Source organism: Grus americana, chromosome 17 (genome assembly GCF_028858705.1).
Source record: "Grus americana isolate bGruAme1 chromosome 17, bGruAme1.mat, whole genome shotgun sequence".
Lineage (NCBI taxonomy): Eukaryota > Metazoa > Chordata > Aves > Gruiformes > Gruidae > Grus > Grus americana.
In genome coordinates this window covers 17,338,881-17,356,580 of record NC_072868.1, presented here as the reverse complement: position 1 = coordinate 17,356,580, position 17,700 = coordinate 17,338,881, and the positions used below count along the sequence as shown (strand labels likewise).

At 50.4% G+C, this 17,700-nt stretch overlaps 1 protein-coding gene across 1 annotated transcript; it reads left to right on the top strand.

The window, feature by feature from the left end:
* The first annotated feature begins 8,993 nt into the window (after positions 1 to 8,993).
* On the top strand, positions 8,994 to 14,326 carry CEBPB (CCAAT enhancer binding protein beta). The gene has a single exon (XM_054845167.1). It carries the CDS (start codon positions 9,356 to 9,358, stop codon positions 10,340 to 10,342), a length of 987 nt encoding a protein of 328 aa, XP_054701142.1. The 5' UTR covers positions 8,994 to 9,355; the 3' UTR covers positions 10,343 to 14,326.
* The last annotated feature ends 3,374 nt before the right edge of the window (positions 14,327 to 17,700 follow it).

Below are 17,700 nucleotides of genomic sequence, written 5' to 3'. Positions count from 1 at the left end.
GCGCGCCCCCTGGCGGCGCTCCCCTCCTCGGCCCCGCCGGCAGCGTGCGCGTGCTGCGGGCAGCCGTGCGGCGGCCCCGAGGTCCGCGGAAGCCCCGGCCGCGCCGAGGGAATGGTTTCGGTAATCCAGCCCGTGTTCCTCGACGGAACGCGAAAAGCCGCTCACCGATGTACCCGCCGGTCCCAAGGAAACACATTGCAGCGTGGAAAAAGGTCGAAAGCCCCTAGAAAAGAAAAAAGCCCCTAGAAATCCAGTACTACATCATGCCTATAAACAATATGTTCTGCAACAGAGTTATTTGAATATCAAAAATAGCACTAAAATAAGAAGTGTTTCAAATAATTAAATGCATTTCATTTAAGCATTAAAAATGGATCCATTTACAGAGGGTGAAATACTACAGCAGGTGTCTGTCGACTCCAAGGGGTTGAAGACCATACGCCATGGCGAATGAAACGCCTCTCCGTGCCTTGACCACAGGGCCAAAACGACGGCAAAGTGCAACCCCAGGCTGGCGTCAGCTGGGCCCTGCGGCTGTACCCATCCTGACGGCTGTACCCATCCTGACGGCTGTACCCACCCTGCGGCTGTACCCATCCTGACAGCTGTACCTATCCTGACGGCTGTATCACCCTGATGGCTGTACCCACCCTGCGGCTGTACCCATCCTGACGGCTGTACCCATCCTGACGGCTGTATCACCCTGATGGCTGTACCCACCCTGCGGCTGTACCCATCCTGACGGCTGTACCCATCCTGACGGCTGTATCACCCTGATGGCTGTACCCACCCTGCGGCTGTACCCATCCTGACGGCTGTACCCATCCTGACGGCTGTACCCACCCTACGGCTGTATCACCCTGACAGCTGTACCCATCCTGACGGCTGTATCACCCTGACGGCTGTACCCACCCTGCGGCTGTACCCATCCTGACGGCTGTACCCATCCTGACAGCTGTACCCATCCTGACGGCTGTACCCATCCTGACGGCTGTATCACCCTGACGGCTGTACCCATCCTGACGGCTGTACCCATCCTGACGGCTGTATCACCCTGACGGCTGTACCCACCCTGACGGCTGTACCCATCCTGACGGCTGCACCCACCCTGACGGCTGTACCCACCCTACGGCTGTACCCATCCTGACGGCTGTACCCACCCTGATGGCTGCACCCACCCTGCGGCTGTACCCACCCTGATGGCTGCACCCACCCTGACGGCTGTATCATCCTGACGGCTGCAACCTGCACATTGCACCCACCAGAGGGGTGAATGCCAACCCTGCTCCTGCAGTATGCGAGACGGGGGCTGCCCTGCGGGCTCCCCCTCCACAGAGCTGGAACAGAAATGCCAGTTGCACCAAACCACCCAAGAACTTCCCCAGCTTGACCAAGCCGGCAGAGAAGGACTGCTCTGCGCCGTCACTCCGCGGTGCTCTGAAATCACCGCGTTGCTGAAGCGGCCAAAAGGCATGCTGTGTGCCTCCCAGAGCCTGCCTTGCTGTTCGGAGGGTCACAAGTTAATCAATAATTAGCTGGAATCATGTGCTCAAATTAGCAGTTCTTAATGAAAAAATGGCTCAGGGATCCAATGAGTCCTGGACTCATCAAGAGTTTTTATTTATATATATGTATAAAAAATACGTATTTGTCAAAAGTTCTGGAAACTATAAATGATAATGACTTGCTGCTGACACAGAAGGTATTTATCTGAGGGCGGTGGTGGTGGTGGTGTCTGTTTTCTGTTAATTGGGTAACCAGCCAATTAAAAGGTATTAGCTTGGGGCGCCTCAATCTGTTGGACCGGGCTGTGTTTAGACCGAGGGATGGGATGTTCTGGCACCGAGGGATGCTGATGTTTTCTTTAGACTTCTGTGAGGTTTGGCTGCTCTGATGCTAAGGGGTTTGCTAAGATTCTCTTAGGTCACAGTGACCTCGATAATGTTAGAACCCAACTGGTGTAAATGTGAATGAATTAATGTCAGTTCAGTAGGATACGGCACCTTTAAATGTGTTGTGAGATATGTGACCGTATGCCCCCATTATGAATGTGTAAGTAGAGAAAAGATATAAACGGTTTTAATTGAGGTACAGTTCTTGGGAGCGTTTCCCAAGACACCTCCAACATCTGTGAGTCACCTTGTTTTGTCAAGGCAAAGGGCTGTCAGCATGAAGAGCAAGCAGCAAATGGCTAGCAAGGTTTGGCTTTGGGCAGGTACTCTAATTCTCTTGGAAAATGGTTATTAGTTTTGCCTTGGTATCAGCTGGAGTAAAGCTGCGTCTTTCTGTAGTAATGTCAGCGTAGCCACCTAAAGACAAACCCCGCCAAAGGAAAAAGGTGCTTTGAAGCCCCTTCCTATCTCACCTCAATGCAACAAGACAGGAGACCATCAAGGGGAGGGTTTGGTCCTGTCCTGGAGACAAGCCAATGCTCGGGTCACATCTGGAGAACGTTCGTTTTTATCGTTATCTGGGGAGGAGGGACAATCGGTCAGTTCACAGGCACTGGTGAAAGCCAAGAGCGGGTACAGCCGCGGGACCACCGCACCCCAGGAAGGGGGCCGTGAGGATTTGGCGTTGCCCCAGTGCAGGGGCTTTTAGAAACACCCCCCGGGAGCGAAGCGTCAGCGACCGCTGGTGACCTGGTGCAGGCACCGGCACAGCCAGGACAAGGCTGCACAGACTCTGAACATAAGTCTGCACTGAGAAAGGAATTCTGAGGAAAACCTTGACGCTCTTTGGAGAGGATGAGGACCGGATGGGAATAGGATGGGCCGCACGGCCGTACGGAAAAGAGCTGAATCCCTGGCCGGTTTATGTGAGGGTAAGACAGCCAAGGCCCTGCCGTGCTGTCAGTACGCAGCTCCCCGCCCTCCTGTGAAAGGTCCCCGCGGCCCGTGGGGACTCCGGGCGGGGCCCATCGGCCAGGCCCTGCCGGCACCGGGGAGGCAGAGGGGACGGCGGCTTCCCTGCGGCACCGGGGGCAGAAGTCCGTGGGGACAGAGCTGCGGAAGGCTCGGCCGGCCGCCCGCCTCTCCTCAGGAAGAGCCTTGAGGAGAACGGCCGGCACGGCTCGGCGGTGCCCGCTCCCGCCAGCGGCCCGGCCCTGCCCCGGCCCCGCCCCGGCCCCGTCCTGCCACGGCTCCGGCCCCGGCCCGGCCCGGCCCGGCCCGGCCCCGACGTGCGCCGCTAGGTGGCGCTGCGAGCCCGGTGACGCCGGCGCTGCCCCGGGCTCGCGGGGCCAGGAGGGGCGGGGCCAGGAGGGGCGGGGCCTCCCGCCTTCCCGCGGCCTCGCGCCATCCCCCCGCTGGCGAGCGGCCCCGCCGGACCCCCGGGATGGGGCCGGGGCAGCGGCGCCCTCGGGAAAAGCTTCCACGCTTCCGGGCGCAGAGCCCGTTCGCTACAGACAGCACCCGAGCAGCGAGGTTCTGCGCACCCCTCACAAAATCACCATTGCCCCCCCCCCCGCCCCGGGGTGTGCAGGGCAGCGCGGGGCCGCCCCCCGTGACGCGGTGACCGTGACTTCGACTGGCACCCCGCGGCTACCGCGAATTCGCTCCGGGCAGATCACCCCGAGCTCGCTGCGCGCTCCCCGCCGTACCGGAGCCGCCCACCGCGGCCGTGCAGGGCAGCGTTCAGGCTCGCTCCGCCCGCCCCTGAGCTCGCCTACGCGGTCCTGGGCTCGTCCCGAGCCACGGGGCACGGAGGGAGCAGAAACCGGCTGCGGCTCCCTGGCAGGACTGCCTGGCACGGGAAAGCGTCAGTGGGCGGGAGCGCTGGAACGGCCGCGACTGCGGGGACGGGGAGGCGGCAGGGACCGAGAAGCGGGGTACGCGGGGCCGGTGCGCTCCGACCGTCCCCCGCCGGGGGCCCGGCCCGCCAGCGCCAGCTGCCAGACGGCGCGGACCGGCCCGGGGCTGCGCTTCTGCGCCCGCACGCACAACCTGGCAGCTTTCCCCGCGGTGCTCGACACGAGAGGAGAGCAGATGGAAGAGAAGTAATTGTACAGCCTAGGGCACAGACCTTTAATGCTTTTCATGACGAAAAATGTTTTAATTCTTTGCTTAAGCCCACTCTCCCGTCACTCTAAGGCTCCCCTTGGTTTATGCTGCCCCTGGCAATGCAAACCATGGAGTTCCAGCTACCTGGCCTGCAGCATCAGGACCTCTGAATAGTTCTTCTCTTTTAGAAATTTCCTAGACGCATTACCAACTCCTTTTACCGGGATCTTTTGACATTTGCCAGGGTATCCTAGAAGGATAGGGTTCCTATCGCCTTGATGGATCTTTTGAAAGCTTGGATACTCTAGAAAACAGCATTAATGTGTGATCTGTAACAAATTCGTCAAAGTAGGAGGCTACAATTACCTAGGAAATGTCAGACAGCTATGGAGAACTTTTGGAAAATTAGTGGACAGCAGCTTCTCTGCCATTTTGTTTTGAATACAAGGGAACAGGCTGCTCATAAACTACAGAGTCACTTCTTACTGTCCAAGCTCAGAAAGCAAGCCCACGTCTTGCCAGGCAAATGGCCTCAACAGGGGCTTCCTCTGCAACACAGGACTGGAGACGGTAGCTTCTGCTTTGTCACCGTTCCCTTCCACGGGTGTTTGTGTGCACTCTGGCTCTCCCTCCCTTTCTTGCTTTCGCTGAGCCACAGAGCGGGTGCTCTGACCTCCAATTTGCTCTGGAAAATTTTCAGTCTGGTAGGGGAAGGTATTTCGCTCATGTTGTCCCACCGGCTGGAGGCAGCGGTGCCAGTCCCCAGGTGTCGTCTTCTGCAGCACTCGGTAGGGCAAAGAGTAACACGTAGATAAAGCAGGGGGATTGAGCAACCCAGCACTGCAAAGGCCAAGCGTGCTAGGTCAGAGGTGAGCAGAAAAATCAGCAGAAGACCAACAAATACCAGAGCATCACCATGTCACATGGGAACAAGGGGTGAGGGAGCACTCAGGGAGGGGGCGGACTCTGGTCTGTAACAAAAGAACCGAAGAGGGCCAGGAGACACGGCCTGCAACTGCCTGCGGAGCTCCCGGCCACTGGAGACTGCAAGGCAGAGCATCGCAGCTGCGGTTTCAGAAGAGAGGAAAGCATGTGGCAATCGTTCCTTATGTTAAAATGAGGCAAAGTCTCGAGCCTGGTCTAAGAGCTGGGGGGAGACGAAAGGAGAGACAAAACCTCGCTCTGAGTTGAGACACTGTCCCTGTCTGACGTTTCCTAAGTGCTGTTTTTCACAGTGGAGAATGGCAAGTGAAAAGCAATAGTTTGAAATCTGGCCTCTGCCAGGTACAACTTACAAGCTTTTGTTGGTGTAAGATGTGCGGCTGTATAAAGAGGGACCTGGGGCTAGGAAGAAGAAAAAACAGAGCGCACAACATGCTCAGAAATAAATTTCAATTTTACTTCTCTATTTTGCAGCCCTTATTGCAACACTGCTCCACTTAAGTCAGTCTTTCAGGCGAGGTCCCCTGCGACCCGCCAGACACCTTCCCACACCACCTCTGTGCTCTCTCCCAGCCTGCCTGCGTGCAGAGATACTGCTCTGCTCTGGAACCCCTCACGTTCTCCTCTTCAGCTCACCTCCAACATACTACCTACAGCATCTTGTTCGTTGATGCAACTGTCAACTTCTGGCATTAACTTGTTTCCTCTTGCCCCCCTTCTGCCCCTCTAAGTTGTTTTAGACTGCAGGTCTACGGGAGAGCAGCTGCGTTCGCACAGGGTTTGGCGTGATGCAGCTCTGATCTTACTGATCTGCTACGAGCTAGTGCAAGGCGAATAATACACGAGACAAGTCTGCAGCAAGAAGCGTCAGAAATTACAGCCAGCCTTTTTCTAGAGGACGATCCTCTGTCCAGAGACCTCCTTATAAACGCTTCAGTGTTTGAGCTGCCACCGTTAAACTAATAGCATCTCCCCAAAGCTGGTGTCCTTCCAGGGACAGCTGCTGTAGACCTGGAGCGCATGAATTGGAGAGCTTGCAAGAAATCCTGGAAAAGATGACAATTTCCAGGAAGAAAATGCCTCTGCAATGTTTTATTGTAGGTCTGAGCCTGGAGCTGGAAAATTGTGGCTTCTGCAGTACAAAAAACTGGAGAGCAGAATTTAATTCATGACAGAAATGAGCAGGGAGGATGAGATTCTTCCCTCCACCTCTTCACCGTTGTGGTATCCTTCTGTTACCCTCCCAGTATCTATATTGTTTCACACATTAATGTAGAAGAATCTGGATTCTATTGCATCAGAATTTTTTTTTTCTGCTCAAAAAACCGTTGATGTTCTTACAAAGTAGTTTGTGAGGTATGCTGTCTCTTTCCTCAGCTGACCAGTTCTGAAAAAAAGAATTCATAAAATCACCGGAAAGAAGGTGCTTTTCAGAGAAGTGCTGCCTTTCTGCTGAAAATTGCTCTGGTGGGAGACATGCTGCAGAAGGGCAGCTGCCCTCGAGTTTTTCACAGAGACCAGTGCCTGGATCCCTTCACCAGGAATGTCTGCATCTCTTTTCCTATCCAAAGCATCTCTCCGAGGAGGGTCTCCAGGACGATTATTAGCAGCCTCTGCACATCTGCCCAGGCCAAGCCATGGCACTCACAGGGACAGAGCTCGGAGTGCTCAGACCTCCACCCAATCCTCTGTGGTGCGAGCCTCCCTCTGCACCTGTTCCCATTTCAAAAACCCCATTTCTGGCCATGCATTTGTTATGACAAGTGCAGAAACAATTTAAGAGAGACCAGCGTTAGCTCAAAACCTGCTTGCCGAATGCTAGGGTTTCGGGTAAGTGGTTAGTCCCGCCAACAAGGTTCCCGTGAGAAGCTGAGAACGGACGTCGGTTCCACGAGAGTGGATGTTGGGATTTGAGGTGAGCTGGAGGAAGTTTAAAGAGATCCAGGTACAGCAGGGAGGCGAGGGGGGAGAAGGGAAAGAGGGGACAAGCTGGGCATCCAGCCTCAATTACCGCCCCGGCCGACGTGTGATCTTGGTGACTGTGGGATTACTCAGCGCTGGCCTGGAAAGGAGGTGTGGGCCACACCATCCCTGATACAATCTATTTCACATGACAGTTGCACAGACGCTTTATTTTGTTAGGGAAGATCAGCCCGGGCAGGAGTACAACTTTCTGCTGCAAAGCAGCAGAGAATAGGGCAGAAATTTGAAGAGGGCAAATTTAGATCTCCAAAAATATCTTGAAAAACTGCCCGGGAAATTTACCAACCAGCTTTAGCATTCAATTTTAGCCAACGGCTGTGGCGAGCTGGAGACCTATCGGGGTAACGCCAAGAAAGACCAACCATGCATTTCAGCAGGTCACCACGGCAGGAGACCTTCTGCTTGTGGGTCCCGGAGACGTTTTGGAGGTCGGAAGCACATGAGACCGATTTTTCAGGAGTTCAGCTGCAAGGGCCAGTTAGGGCAGCCGCTGGATGTAACTGCCAGATCAGAATGCAGGATAAAGACGCAGAATGAGGGAGTGAGCAGCCAGAAGAACAAGCCCTGGCTCACTGCAACTTGCCAGTATTTGCACCCAATACAGATGTTTGTGTTTATGAAGGTATGGGCTCCAACTACAACCTCCAGACCCAGCTCTCTGGCCAGGCCCAGCTCCAATTTAATCTCTGGTGCATTCACCAAAGATTAACTTGGCAGATAAAGATGGAACTAGAAATATTTGAAGCCTGAAAACCTGTTAGGGTACTTTTGTTATGGAAAGAAAAAAAAAATCCTTTTAAAACGTGAAAAGAAAAAGCAAATTTAAAAAAAAAAAAGAAAAGAAAAAGACCGATGATCCACTGACTGATTCTTGAATTCTTCCTCTTTTCAAAGTTCTGAGGTTTGAACATTATGAACAGTTGACTGTTTGAATCGTATAATGCAATACCTGTTCCTCTGGCTTAACGTTACAATATTTCCCACACCGCAGGATTGCTTCACATTATTCTAAGAGGCAGTGTCATTTTCCCTGCAGTGCTAGGTCTTCTTTACTGAGGCGAAGGACACTCCTACTTCCTTTAATTATATGTTTTGTTTTAAATTAATGTCCTTTATTCTGGAGATGAATCACCAGCTTGTAGACAGGTAAATGTGGGAGTAAGAGAGTGAAAATATAAGTTTGATTCCCAAGGTGGGTGTCTTTAATTAAAACGGACATCAAGATTCAGTCTTCCTTCCCAAACTCAACCCGCGATTCTAAAAACATTCGGAGTCCCTGTTTCTATGCACGTATCTCACTTTCCTTCTGAATCCTGTTGCGCAGGGTCCCCTTTGGTTTCGGCACGCAGATTCCCTATCGCTTGTGTACCCTGACAGTTGCACCATATCACGTAAAGTAAATACGCCAAGACAAACTCTAAGGCCACCATCCCCGCACGGGGAGACCGGGAGGGCCGCCCCGGGTTCCCTGCGCTCCCCGGCCGCCCGCAGCCCGCCGTGCCCTGCCCGGCTCCTCGCTCGGCTCTCGGCTTCGAGCGGCTCTGAGCGCGTCCCTGCGGACAGCTCGCCTGCCAGTGGGATTTAGTTAGGCGAGCACGGGACGGAGAATAACGGGATCTGTCTTCCATTTGCAGTTTTCCCCTGCTTTGCCAAAATCCCTCCTGCCGTGATTTTCCCCGGGGTAAAACGGGACCCAGGCGGGGTCTGCGCCCGCCTCCGCACCGCGCCGCCAGCCCCGAGCACCAAGCCCCGCTCTCAGGTGCGAGAGACGGAGCCCACGCTGGCGCGGAGGCGGCAGCAGCGTCCCGGCACACGCGTGTCCGTCCGTCCCCGTCCCCCCCCCCCGGGGCGGAGCGGTGCCCGCTGCCATCCCTGCCGGACCCCCTTCCCCCGCAAGCCCCGATCCTCCCCTCACCTGCGGGGCCCTGCAGCCCGCTCCCCTCCCTCCCTCGGTCCCTCCCTCCCCAGCAAAGCCCCGGGTTTATTGCGGCCGGCTCGGCGGGGCACCGCACCGGCACACCCGCCCCGGGTGCCTCCTCCGGGGCCGGGGCCAGCAGTTACCGAGCGTGCAGCGTGGCAGGCGGCCAGGCGGTGACGCGCCTGTTGCTATGGGATCCACCGCCCCTATAAATAACTGAGGAAAGGAACTTTCCTAAGTCAGAGACTTTAGGACACGGGACCCAGAACCAGATGGTCCGGAGGAGACGCGCCAGCTCCCGCCGCAGCACCCGGAGCGGTGAAGCCCCGCCGCGCCGCAGGAACTGATCCAGCCCAGGTGGGCAGCGCAGCCGGGGGCCGTGCCCAGCGCCAGAGACTGAGGCAGGGTCTGGAGCCCCCCCCCCAACACCACCCCGACGGCGGCAGCTTGATCCTCTGCCGGGGGGGCCCCCCTGCGTCGTTTTCTCCTCCCCGCATCCCCCTTTGCTTTCATGCAACGCCTGGTGGCCTGGGACGCAGCATGCCTCCCCATCCAGCCGCCCGCCTTTAAATCCATGGAAGTGGCTAATTTCTATTACGAGGCGGACTGTCTGGCTGCTCTCAACAAGCTGCACCCGCGGGCGGCCGGGGGCCGCTCCATGACCGAGCTCACCGTAGGGGACCACGAGAGAGCCATCGACTTCAGCCCCTACCTGGACCCCTTAGCATCCCAGCAGCCGGCGCAGCCGCCTCCTCCCGCAGCAGCAGCAGGGGGCAACTTTGAGCCTCCCTGCAGCAGCGGCGGCGGCCAAGATTTCCTTTCCGATCTCTTCGCCGAGGACTATAAAGGCAGCGGCGGGAGCAAGAAGCCCGACTACACCTACATCAGCCTCGCCCGGCACAGCCACCCCTGCGCCAGCCAGAGCCACAAGCCGGGGGGGCTGCCGGGCTGCTTCCCGCCCCAGATCGTGGAAACCAAAGTGGAGCCGGTCTTCGAGACCCTGGACTCTTGCAAAGGGCCCCGTAAGGAAGAAGGGGGAGCCGGGCCGGGACCGGGGGGCATGTCCTCACCCTACGGCAGCACCGTGCGCTCCTACCTGGGTTACCAGTCGGTGCCGAGCGGCAGCAGCGGGAACCTGTCCACCTCGTCCTCCTCCAGCCCCCCCGGCACCCCCAACCCCTCCGAGTCCTCCAAGTCCGCCGGCGGCGGCGGGGGCTACTCCGCCCCCCCGGCGGGCAAGAACAAGCCCAAGAAGTGCGTGGACAAGCTCAGCGAGGAGTACAAGCTCCGCCGGGAGAGGAACAACATCGCGGTGCGCAAGAGCCGCGACAAAGCGAAAATGCGCAACCTGGAGACGCAGCACAAAGTCTTGGAACTGACGGCCGAGAACGAGCGGCTGCAGAAGAAGGTGGAGCAGCTCTCCCGGGAGCTGAGCACCCTCAGGAACTTGTTCAAACAGCTGCCCGAGCCCCTGCTCGCCTCCTCGCCTCGCTGCTGACCCCCGGCCGGGCCGCGGGGCGAGCGGAGCCGCCGGCTCCCTGCCCTGCTCTGCGCTCCTCTCGGGCCGGGGCGAGCGAGAGCCCGGGGGCGGCTTGGTCGGTTGTTTCGGTTTTAATTTTTTTTTTTTTTTTTTTTTTTTGGTCTTTATTTACATGTTGGCGGAAGGCTCCGCCGCGGCGCGGGGGCCCCGCCGGGGCCGGGGGCTGTCAGCGGGGCGCGGTGGGGCCGGCCCCGGGCGGGCTCTGCAGGCTGCTGGGCGCTGGGGTTATTTAAAAGAGCCAGAGGAGAGCAAGGGCAAAGTGATGCAATCCTTTAAGCATGGCTGGGAATGCTGTGTACATGATGCAATCTCGTGTAACTGTCAGTCATGAATTGAGTAATCTGTTAAAGATGTTCCTACAGGTTTTTTTTATTATAAAGAATAATCTATTTCTATAAGAAAATACATATGTATATTTTGGGATCTATGCATTCTTGCTACATTTGAAGCATTAATGAACAATTTTAATAAACTTTATGACTAGGTTAAAAAAAGTAGCTTGTTTTATTTTGAAGGCACGATTAAAGGTAGACTCAATGCAGGGTTGAAATTCTAGCTGAATCTGGCTCAATACTGTGATCAGGGATCAGGATTTTTGTTGGTCTTTCGACTTTCTCTGTGACTCAGAGAAAGGAAAAATAAAAACCCAAACCCAAAAACCCCAAGAGAAACCCAGCAAAGAGCAGAGCTGGAAAGCTTTAGCCAGTTCTTGTTGCCTCATTTTATTTCCTCTAATCACTTGCTTTAGCTGCCGCTTGGGTGTTGTTTGGGGAGGAGGTGTTTGTGTTGGGTTTTTTTGCACTTCTTGCTGTTCTGAACGTGTAGAGCGAGATGTGCTATCCAAACCATGACCAATCTTTGGCAAAGTAACACCAAGTCTAAAGTGGGAGGGAGGAAGAAAAAGTAAGGGAGGAAGCTTGAAAGGGTGGTTTTTGGTTGTTTGTTTGTTTTTTTTTTTCCCCTTTACAGAGTTTCTATTCTCTAAGTTATGATTCAGCATTTCTTATGTTTGTAGTTTACAGGAATAAACATGAGAAAGTAGCGTTTCTGTTGGATGTCGGTAATTTTGGTCATTGCTCAGGAAGCCCTCTTGAAACCCGGCCAGGTGAGAGGCGCATGAACAACTCCCTTATCTTTTCTCTTGAGACATTTTACTAAAAATCTGTAGATAGAGTTTCCCTGTGGAGAGGTGTTTGTTTCTGTGTGCATGCATGTTTGCTGGGGGCAAGCGGCAGATAAGTGGGGGGGTGGCAGAGGAGGAGGAAGTTTGTAGCAGGCCATAACTTTGTTTTAGAGAGAACGAAGGCTCTGCCTGCTGGTGGAACAAGCCAGCCTTGCCAGGGCTCCCAGGCTGTGTTTCTTTCCCCGCTGTATGCTGCTGTGCCGAGGTCTGTAAGAAGTTAACAGTCTCAGGCTAGTTGCGTGGAGGGAGTTGGGCAAATGATCGGGTCTTACTCAGCAATTTCCATTTTCCTGTTAGGCCAATTTTAAGCGTTAAGTTTTTAGATCCAGATTCCCAGTGCCCCAGAAAAGAAACTCCTTAATCGTCTATGTTCTGTTTGACAGCTGAACACAGAAGGATTTTTCAGTATAAAGACAGTTGATTTGAATTTGCTGCTGTACATTCCAGTACAAACAGCAGTGGATTGCAGAAGGCCAAATCTCACATTTGTGGCTTATTTCTAGTGTTTCTTTAAGCAAAGCATGTTTTCTCCTGAAAGAACTGTTCTGCTTTTTTTGACACTTAAGATTACAGCCTCCTGCGGGTGAATCTCCCAGAGCTCTTACTGAAATTTGTTACGCGTTCCCTGCTCCCGCGATGCCTCCCTAGCTCCTGCTCGGAGCTGTGGAGTAGTAAGCAGTGGAGTGTCAGTCCCGATACAGATTTCTCCCGTTTGCTTTTTAATTTGTACAGTGCAGTTCAGTTGTTTTTATGAGACCCTAAGAATAGATTTTCTTGGGTGAGCTAGCTCCTGCACCAGCATGACTCAAGTTCTTGCAGGCAGGATAGACGTTAGATCTTGTCTTGACTGTCCCTCGTGACGATGATTCCTCCAGCCTCCTGTGGCTGTTTATTCTACTATTCTTCTAGTTACGAAACTTATCCACATCGTTAGATCCTATTTTCTTGTTGTGCTGTAGGCCATGTAATGTCACCCAAACTTTGAAGCAGCGTTCCCAGTCAGAACCGAGTGCTGCTGAGGGTGGAATTGCTGGAGGACTGAAGATGTCCTCAGATATATTTATTTCTTTCTTTATAAATGTCAAAGCTTCTAACAAAAGTTCAGTTTGTGGGGGCTAGAAGGCAGGGTAGATTGAAAGATAAGATGTACTAAAGGTATTTATATTTGTTTAAATAATAGTCCAGTTTTGGAGATAGAGCTCTATCAGGCATGAATGAGCTAATCCCTGTCCTTAAACTTTGCCTGCCACAGTTCAGGAGAGCCAGGGCGCTGTTGCTGCAATTTAAGGAATGATGTTTAAATTCCTGCTGTATTCCAGTGTATCTCTTAATTACAATTATGGATTTCTTGTTCAGGAGGAAATGTGCAGCACTGAGTTTTTGTCAGAAAGATGCAGTTACAGACAAGAAAATTGAGGACGTGAATGCACCAATTTTACACTAGTCTCAGAAGGATTCGGTGAAAGAGGTGGAAAAGGAATTCCCAAATCCTTCATTCTTAATCTTGTATTACTCACGTAACTTACATTTTAGGAGCTTTGTAGTGGTATTAAATGCATGGAGGTCATGAAATACCCTGCTTTATAAACAAGCATATGAAAAAGCCCCTGTAAGTAAAACATTTCCTAGAAAAAAAGAGTCTGGAAAAAAATAGTTTGGAAATGAATCTGAGAAAACTCCAAGCGGTAAAGGAGACAAAAGATTCCAAATACCTTTTCTAATCACAGTGGGGGAATTGGAAAATCCCTGTCCAAACAGTGGCTCAGCTCCAAATATTGATATAGTCTCCCATTACAACTAAGATTCTGTTGACTGAAAGCAGTGCTCCGTACGTCTCGGTTGTCTTCTGTCAGGGTCTCTTGAGCTGCTTTGCCTCGGGCAGCTGGTGGTAAGACTTTGCAGCCTATATGCAGGCAAACCATGCAGAGAAGTTAAGGCACTTACTCCAGTAGTCTGTTTTGAATTTTATGGAAGTTTATAAACAGCATTTCATTTGGTTGGTTGGTTGGGGGTTTTTTCCCCTTTCAAATTATTTATTACATTGACTCATTCGTACAGGTCTTTCTCATTACTACTAAATTAAAGCGTTTCTTTCCGTGTAGAAATAAGTCCGTCAGACCAAATCCCTAGCACTGACACCCCCTGTCCAAAGCACTCTTTCATCATTTGCTAGGTGTTTGAACTCAGTTGTGCTTAGTTATGCAAAAGGAATCATATGTATCATTTTAAAAGAAAATATTTAAAAATACAAATATAATTTTGTTAGCAGTTCTTCTATCTATTAATGGCAATTACTGCTCTCTGCTTATCTGCCCAAAGCATGTATAACCCTGTGCAGCTCTGACACTGTGGTGTTGCTTTCAGACTTCTCCTGCTGCCTTCCATTAGTGACTCTTGGGAGATGCAGGAAAATTTACGCTTGTTTCTCTACTAATTGTTTCTCCTCCATCAAACAAAATCACCCAAATTGCACACATGCACCTAAGGGTTACTGGGTGGGAGACTTGAAGACATTTGATAACAGTATGTTTTCTTCCTCACTGAAATTCTGCACTAGCCTTCAGATACCAAAATTACAGCCTGAAAAAAGCTTTGTGCACAATGTTTACCTTTACAGTTTCATTGCTAGAACAACTGTCATTGATGTGGATGTGTATAAAAATATGAAGTAGGTAGTTTTCAAGCAATGTTTCATTAGCTGTGACCAGTATAAAGTCAATGCAACTCAGTATCTGCTTTAATAAAGAGAAAAAAATGTATATAAGGCTAAATTACACATCTTCTTTTGTTATTTATAGTGATACCGCTTAAGATACAGTAAGCATTGTCTTGCATTTTCCTGTCATTCATACCGATACAAAGTGAGTCGAAAGCACCACCAAACTGGAACGGCAGGGTTTGCATTCAGTTTGTACTGGATATAGATCCAGTGGATCTATATATGGTGGATGGGGGGTAATGACAAATTTGGTTCTCTTTTTGCTACTGATTGCTAATGCAAAAAAATTTATTAGTACACTCCTGAGTGTTAGCCTTTTTTTGTGTGTGTTTAAGTGTACACAAATGCTTAACAGTCAGAATTGTAGGGCAAAGATACATTAATTTGAAGTGTGAAGAAAAATTTAAACCTATGCATGTACATTGAAAGGATCCTAATACATGAACCAGGAAATCCAAACAAAACTAGGCATATAGTTAATTACTGCCAAGGAACCCATTCAGTTCAAATTCTGAATACTTTTTTTAATCAATCAATGAAGTAAAGATAAAACCTTGTGGCCAAAACTGTACATGAAGTATGTGAAGGAATTAGTTCTCTTTTGAGAGATACTCGCTGAGCAGACAAGTGAAATCGTTCAAAGAATGAAGTTCTATTTAACTATTTGGTGAGACCCAGAACATAGGCTGAGAGTTTAATCTTTGCAACATAAAGCTAAACCTTGGTAGAAACTCTACACTTGGATAATATCCTGAGGTTTTCTGAGGTTCCTGATTCTTTCACGTGAACTGAGACTGTTTTGCCCCAGCAGATGGGCAGCACATCTATGGTGAGTATGTAAACACCTAAAAAGATTAGATACTGCCTTGGATTGACATCAGGATCATGTGAAATTTATGGTGCGGTGTTAGCCTGAAGCAAAACCACGTGAAATTTCAAGAGAGCTTCTCTCTGAGATGATGCTGGAGGGGCAGCGCGGGCGCCCGCAGCACCATCCCTGGGGTGTGATGCCGGTGCACCAGTCCTCGGGAGCCGCAGTCGAGCAGAGCTCTCGAGTTCAGCACGGCCGTCATTCTGATTTGCTCAGTTTGATCTACTGGAAACCGAAATGCCTGTCGTGGACATTTCCCCACCTGCTAAGTTGTTGGAATGTTTTGTTTTGAATAAAAACATGCAGTTCCAAACCTTCCGACTGGTTGCCACAATTTCACAGAGCAGCATCAAATTTAACCCTCATTTGTTTTAAAATTTTCACAAATGTATAGATTTACTATTAAAATTATTCATATAATAAATAATAATAAATTCCAATAATATTGTCTAGCTAATTAAAAGCTAAGGAAGACTTTGATCTACATCCAGTTTTCTCCTTGTGCTGTCCTATCTGCTCTTGCCTCTGGGATTCCTGTATCACGCATTACATAGATGTCCAAGCACCTTCTCAGAGTTCAGGGTATTTAAATCAGAGGGTTTTGTTAGGTCTCATAATTTCATATAATTTGCAGAATAAATCCTCTAAGAACTCAGACTATAGAAGTGCTGGCTCGGTCAGCAGACCTGGTTTTGATGGGCTTGAACCCAGACACCTCTGTACATCATGCCAGTCAGAGCATTACTCTAAGAACTGAATTTTTGATTCAGTTTTGATAGCTACAAGATGCTACAGTCCCTATCCCCATACCAATCGAGCGCAACGGCTTGTTTGTTTTCTGTAAATACCTTGGCTTTGCTAGCATATTGCAACAGCAGTTCATTAAGCCTGCGGTAAGTAGCTTGGTGATGTTGTCTAGAAATGACAGTAATAGGAATCAGTCTCCTTCAAACAGTGCAAAAATCCCTCTAACGCCTCATCTGCTGTTTTCCCCTCCTCAGTTAGCTCACCTGGGATCTGCATCCACAACGTTTTGCGATATATTTTCTATAAGCGAGCGGAGGAGCTTTGGGTTTAGAAATGAATGTCATGGTGACACGATGGGAAAATATTTCTGTGCAACACGATGAAACAATTACTTGGCTGAAGTAATTCAGGAAGGGAATCACAAGAACAAGAGAAAGTGCCTGGAGCCGGTTTGAGAAGCGGGAGGAGAGCAGCGGTGGCTCCTGCAGAAACATTGTTTTGCTGATTTCCCCAGCCTCTGCCATCTAGGCAATAACTCGGGGGTGGATGTTTCTGACAGTGATTTGCCACACTTCTCGCAGTCTAGGTGTCTTATTTGAAACAGCCGAATACAGATTCTGTCTATTGTTTTTTGAAATACGAAAGGCCAGAAAAAGAACCTAGAATGTAATTTATTAAGATACTTGTGTCTAACACTTAAATGTACAATGAGCAGAATAAGATCTGTGGGATAACTTGGCTGAACGAGATGAGTAGAATTACAAAAAAAAAGGAGTAATTATCAAGGAGTTTGGTTGCTTAAAGGAATGCAAGCTGGACCATAGCCACTTACGCTTAACTCCAGCACACAAGCCAGCTTTTGTGCCAGCTCTGTGAAGAAAGATAACTTCTGAGCAGTGCTGCTTTCTTGCTGCCGAGTTACTGATGACCACTATGGTGGCAGAAAATATTTTTGTGCTTGAAGTTAAGAATAGTGCTGATTGCTGGGTTGAGTCCCCAAATCTGAAAAAGAGAAGGCAGAAGGCCTGTATGTGTGACTTTAGCTATTGGGTGCACAGTATTCTTAACTACTTTCAAAGCAAATTACACTGCTGCAGAGTCAACAAGTGCAGAACGCTGACAGAAATTAAGATGCAAGGGATAAATACTTTGCTTTGAAACAAAAGAGACAAGTTTCTGGTCCTGGCTCTTCCACCAGTTTATCATATATCTTTAGATTATCAGTTTGCCCCTAAATGTAATAGAAGCTGTATGCACAAATGTGCATCTCTAGTTAAGTGCAGTTGCCATAGCTGCAGGTATATTTGCCTATTACATATTTAGATCCTGATCTTACATATGTGCTTCGTTTTATACGTGTAGCTGTAGTGATTTCCGTGGAACTATTATTACTCGCATGAGTAATGATAAATGCATAGATCCCGTATTTACATGGCTGTATTTACATGGATCTGTATATACATGGATCTGAGATCACAGTGTCTCTGGGAAAATTTTTGTGCCTTGCTCAGTTTTACAGCACATGCCCTAGCAAATTTTGAGCACTTTCATTTCATGTGTTTTCAAATTCAAGAGAGCTACACATGCACATGGGCTGATTTGGCTCTCGGTGCACAAAAGGAGATGACAGTGCCTTCAGCATTTTTGCATTTCCCAGGAAAAAAAACCCAAACCAACGACAAAACATCTGACAAGTGGGTACAGCCTATGCTCTACCAGCTATCCTTGGGTCCCACAATTCAAAAAACTACTTGAGCGTATGTTATACCTGAACAGAAGCAAAACAGTACTGAACA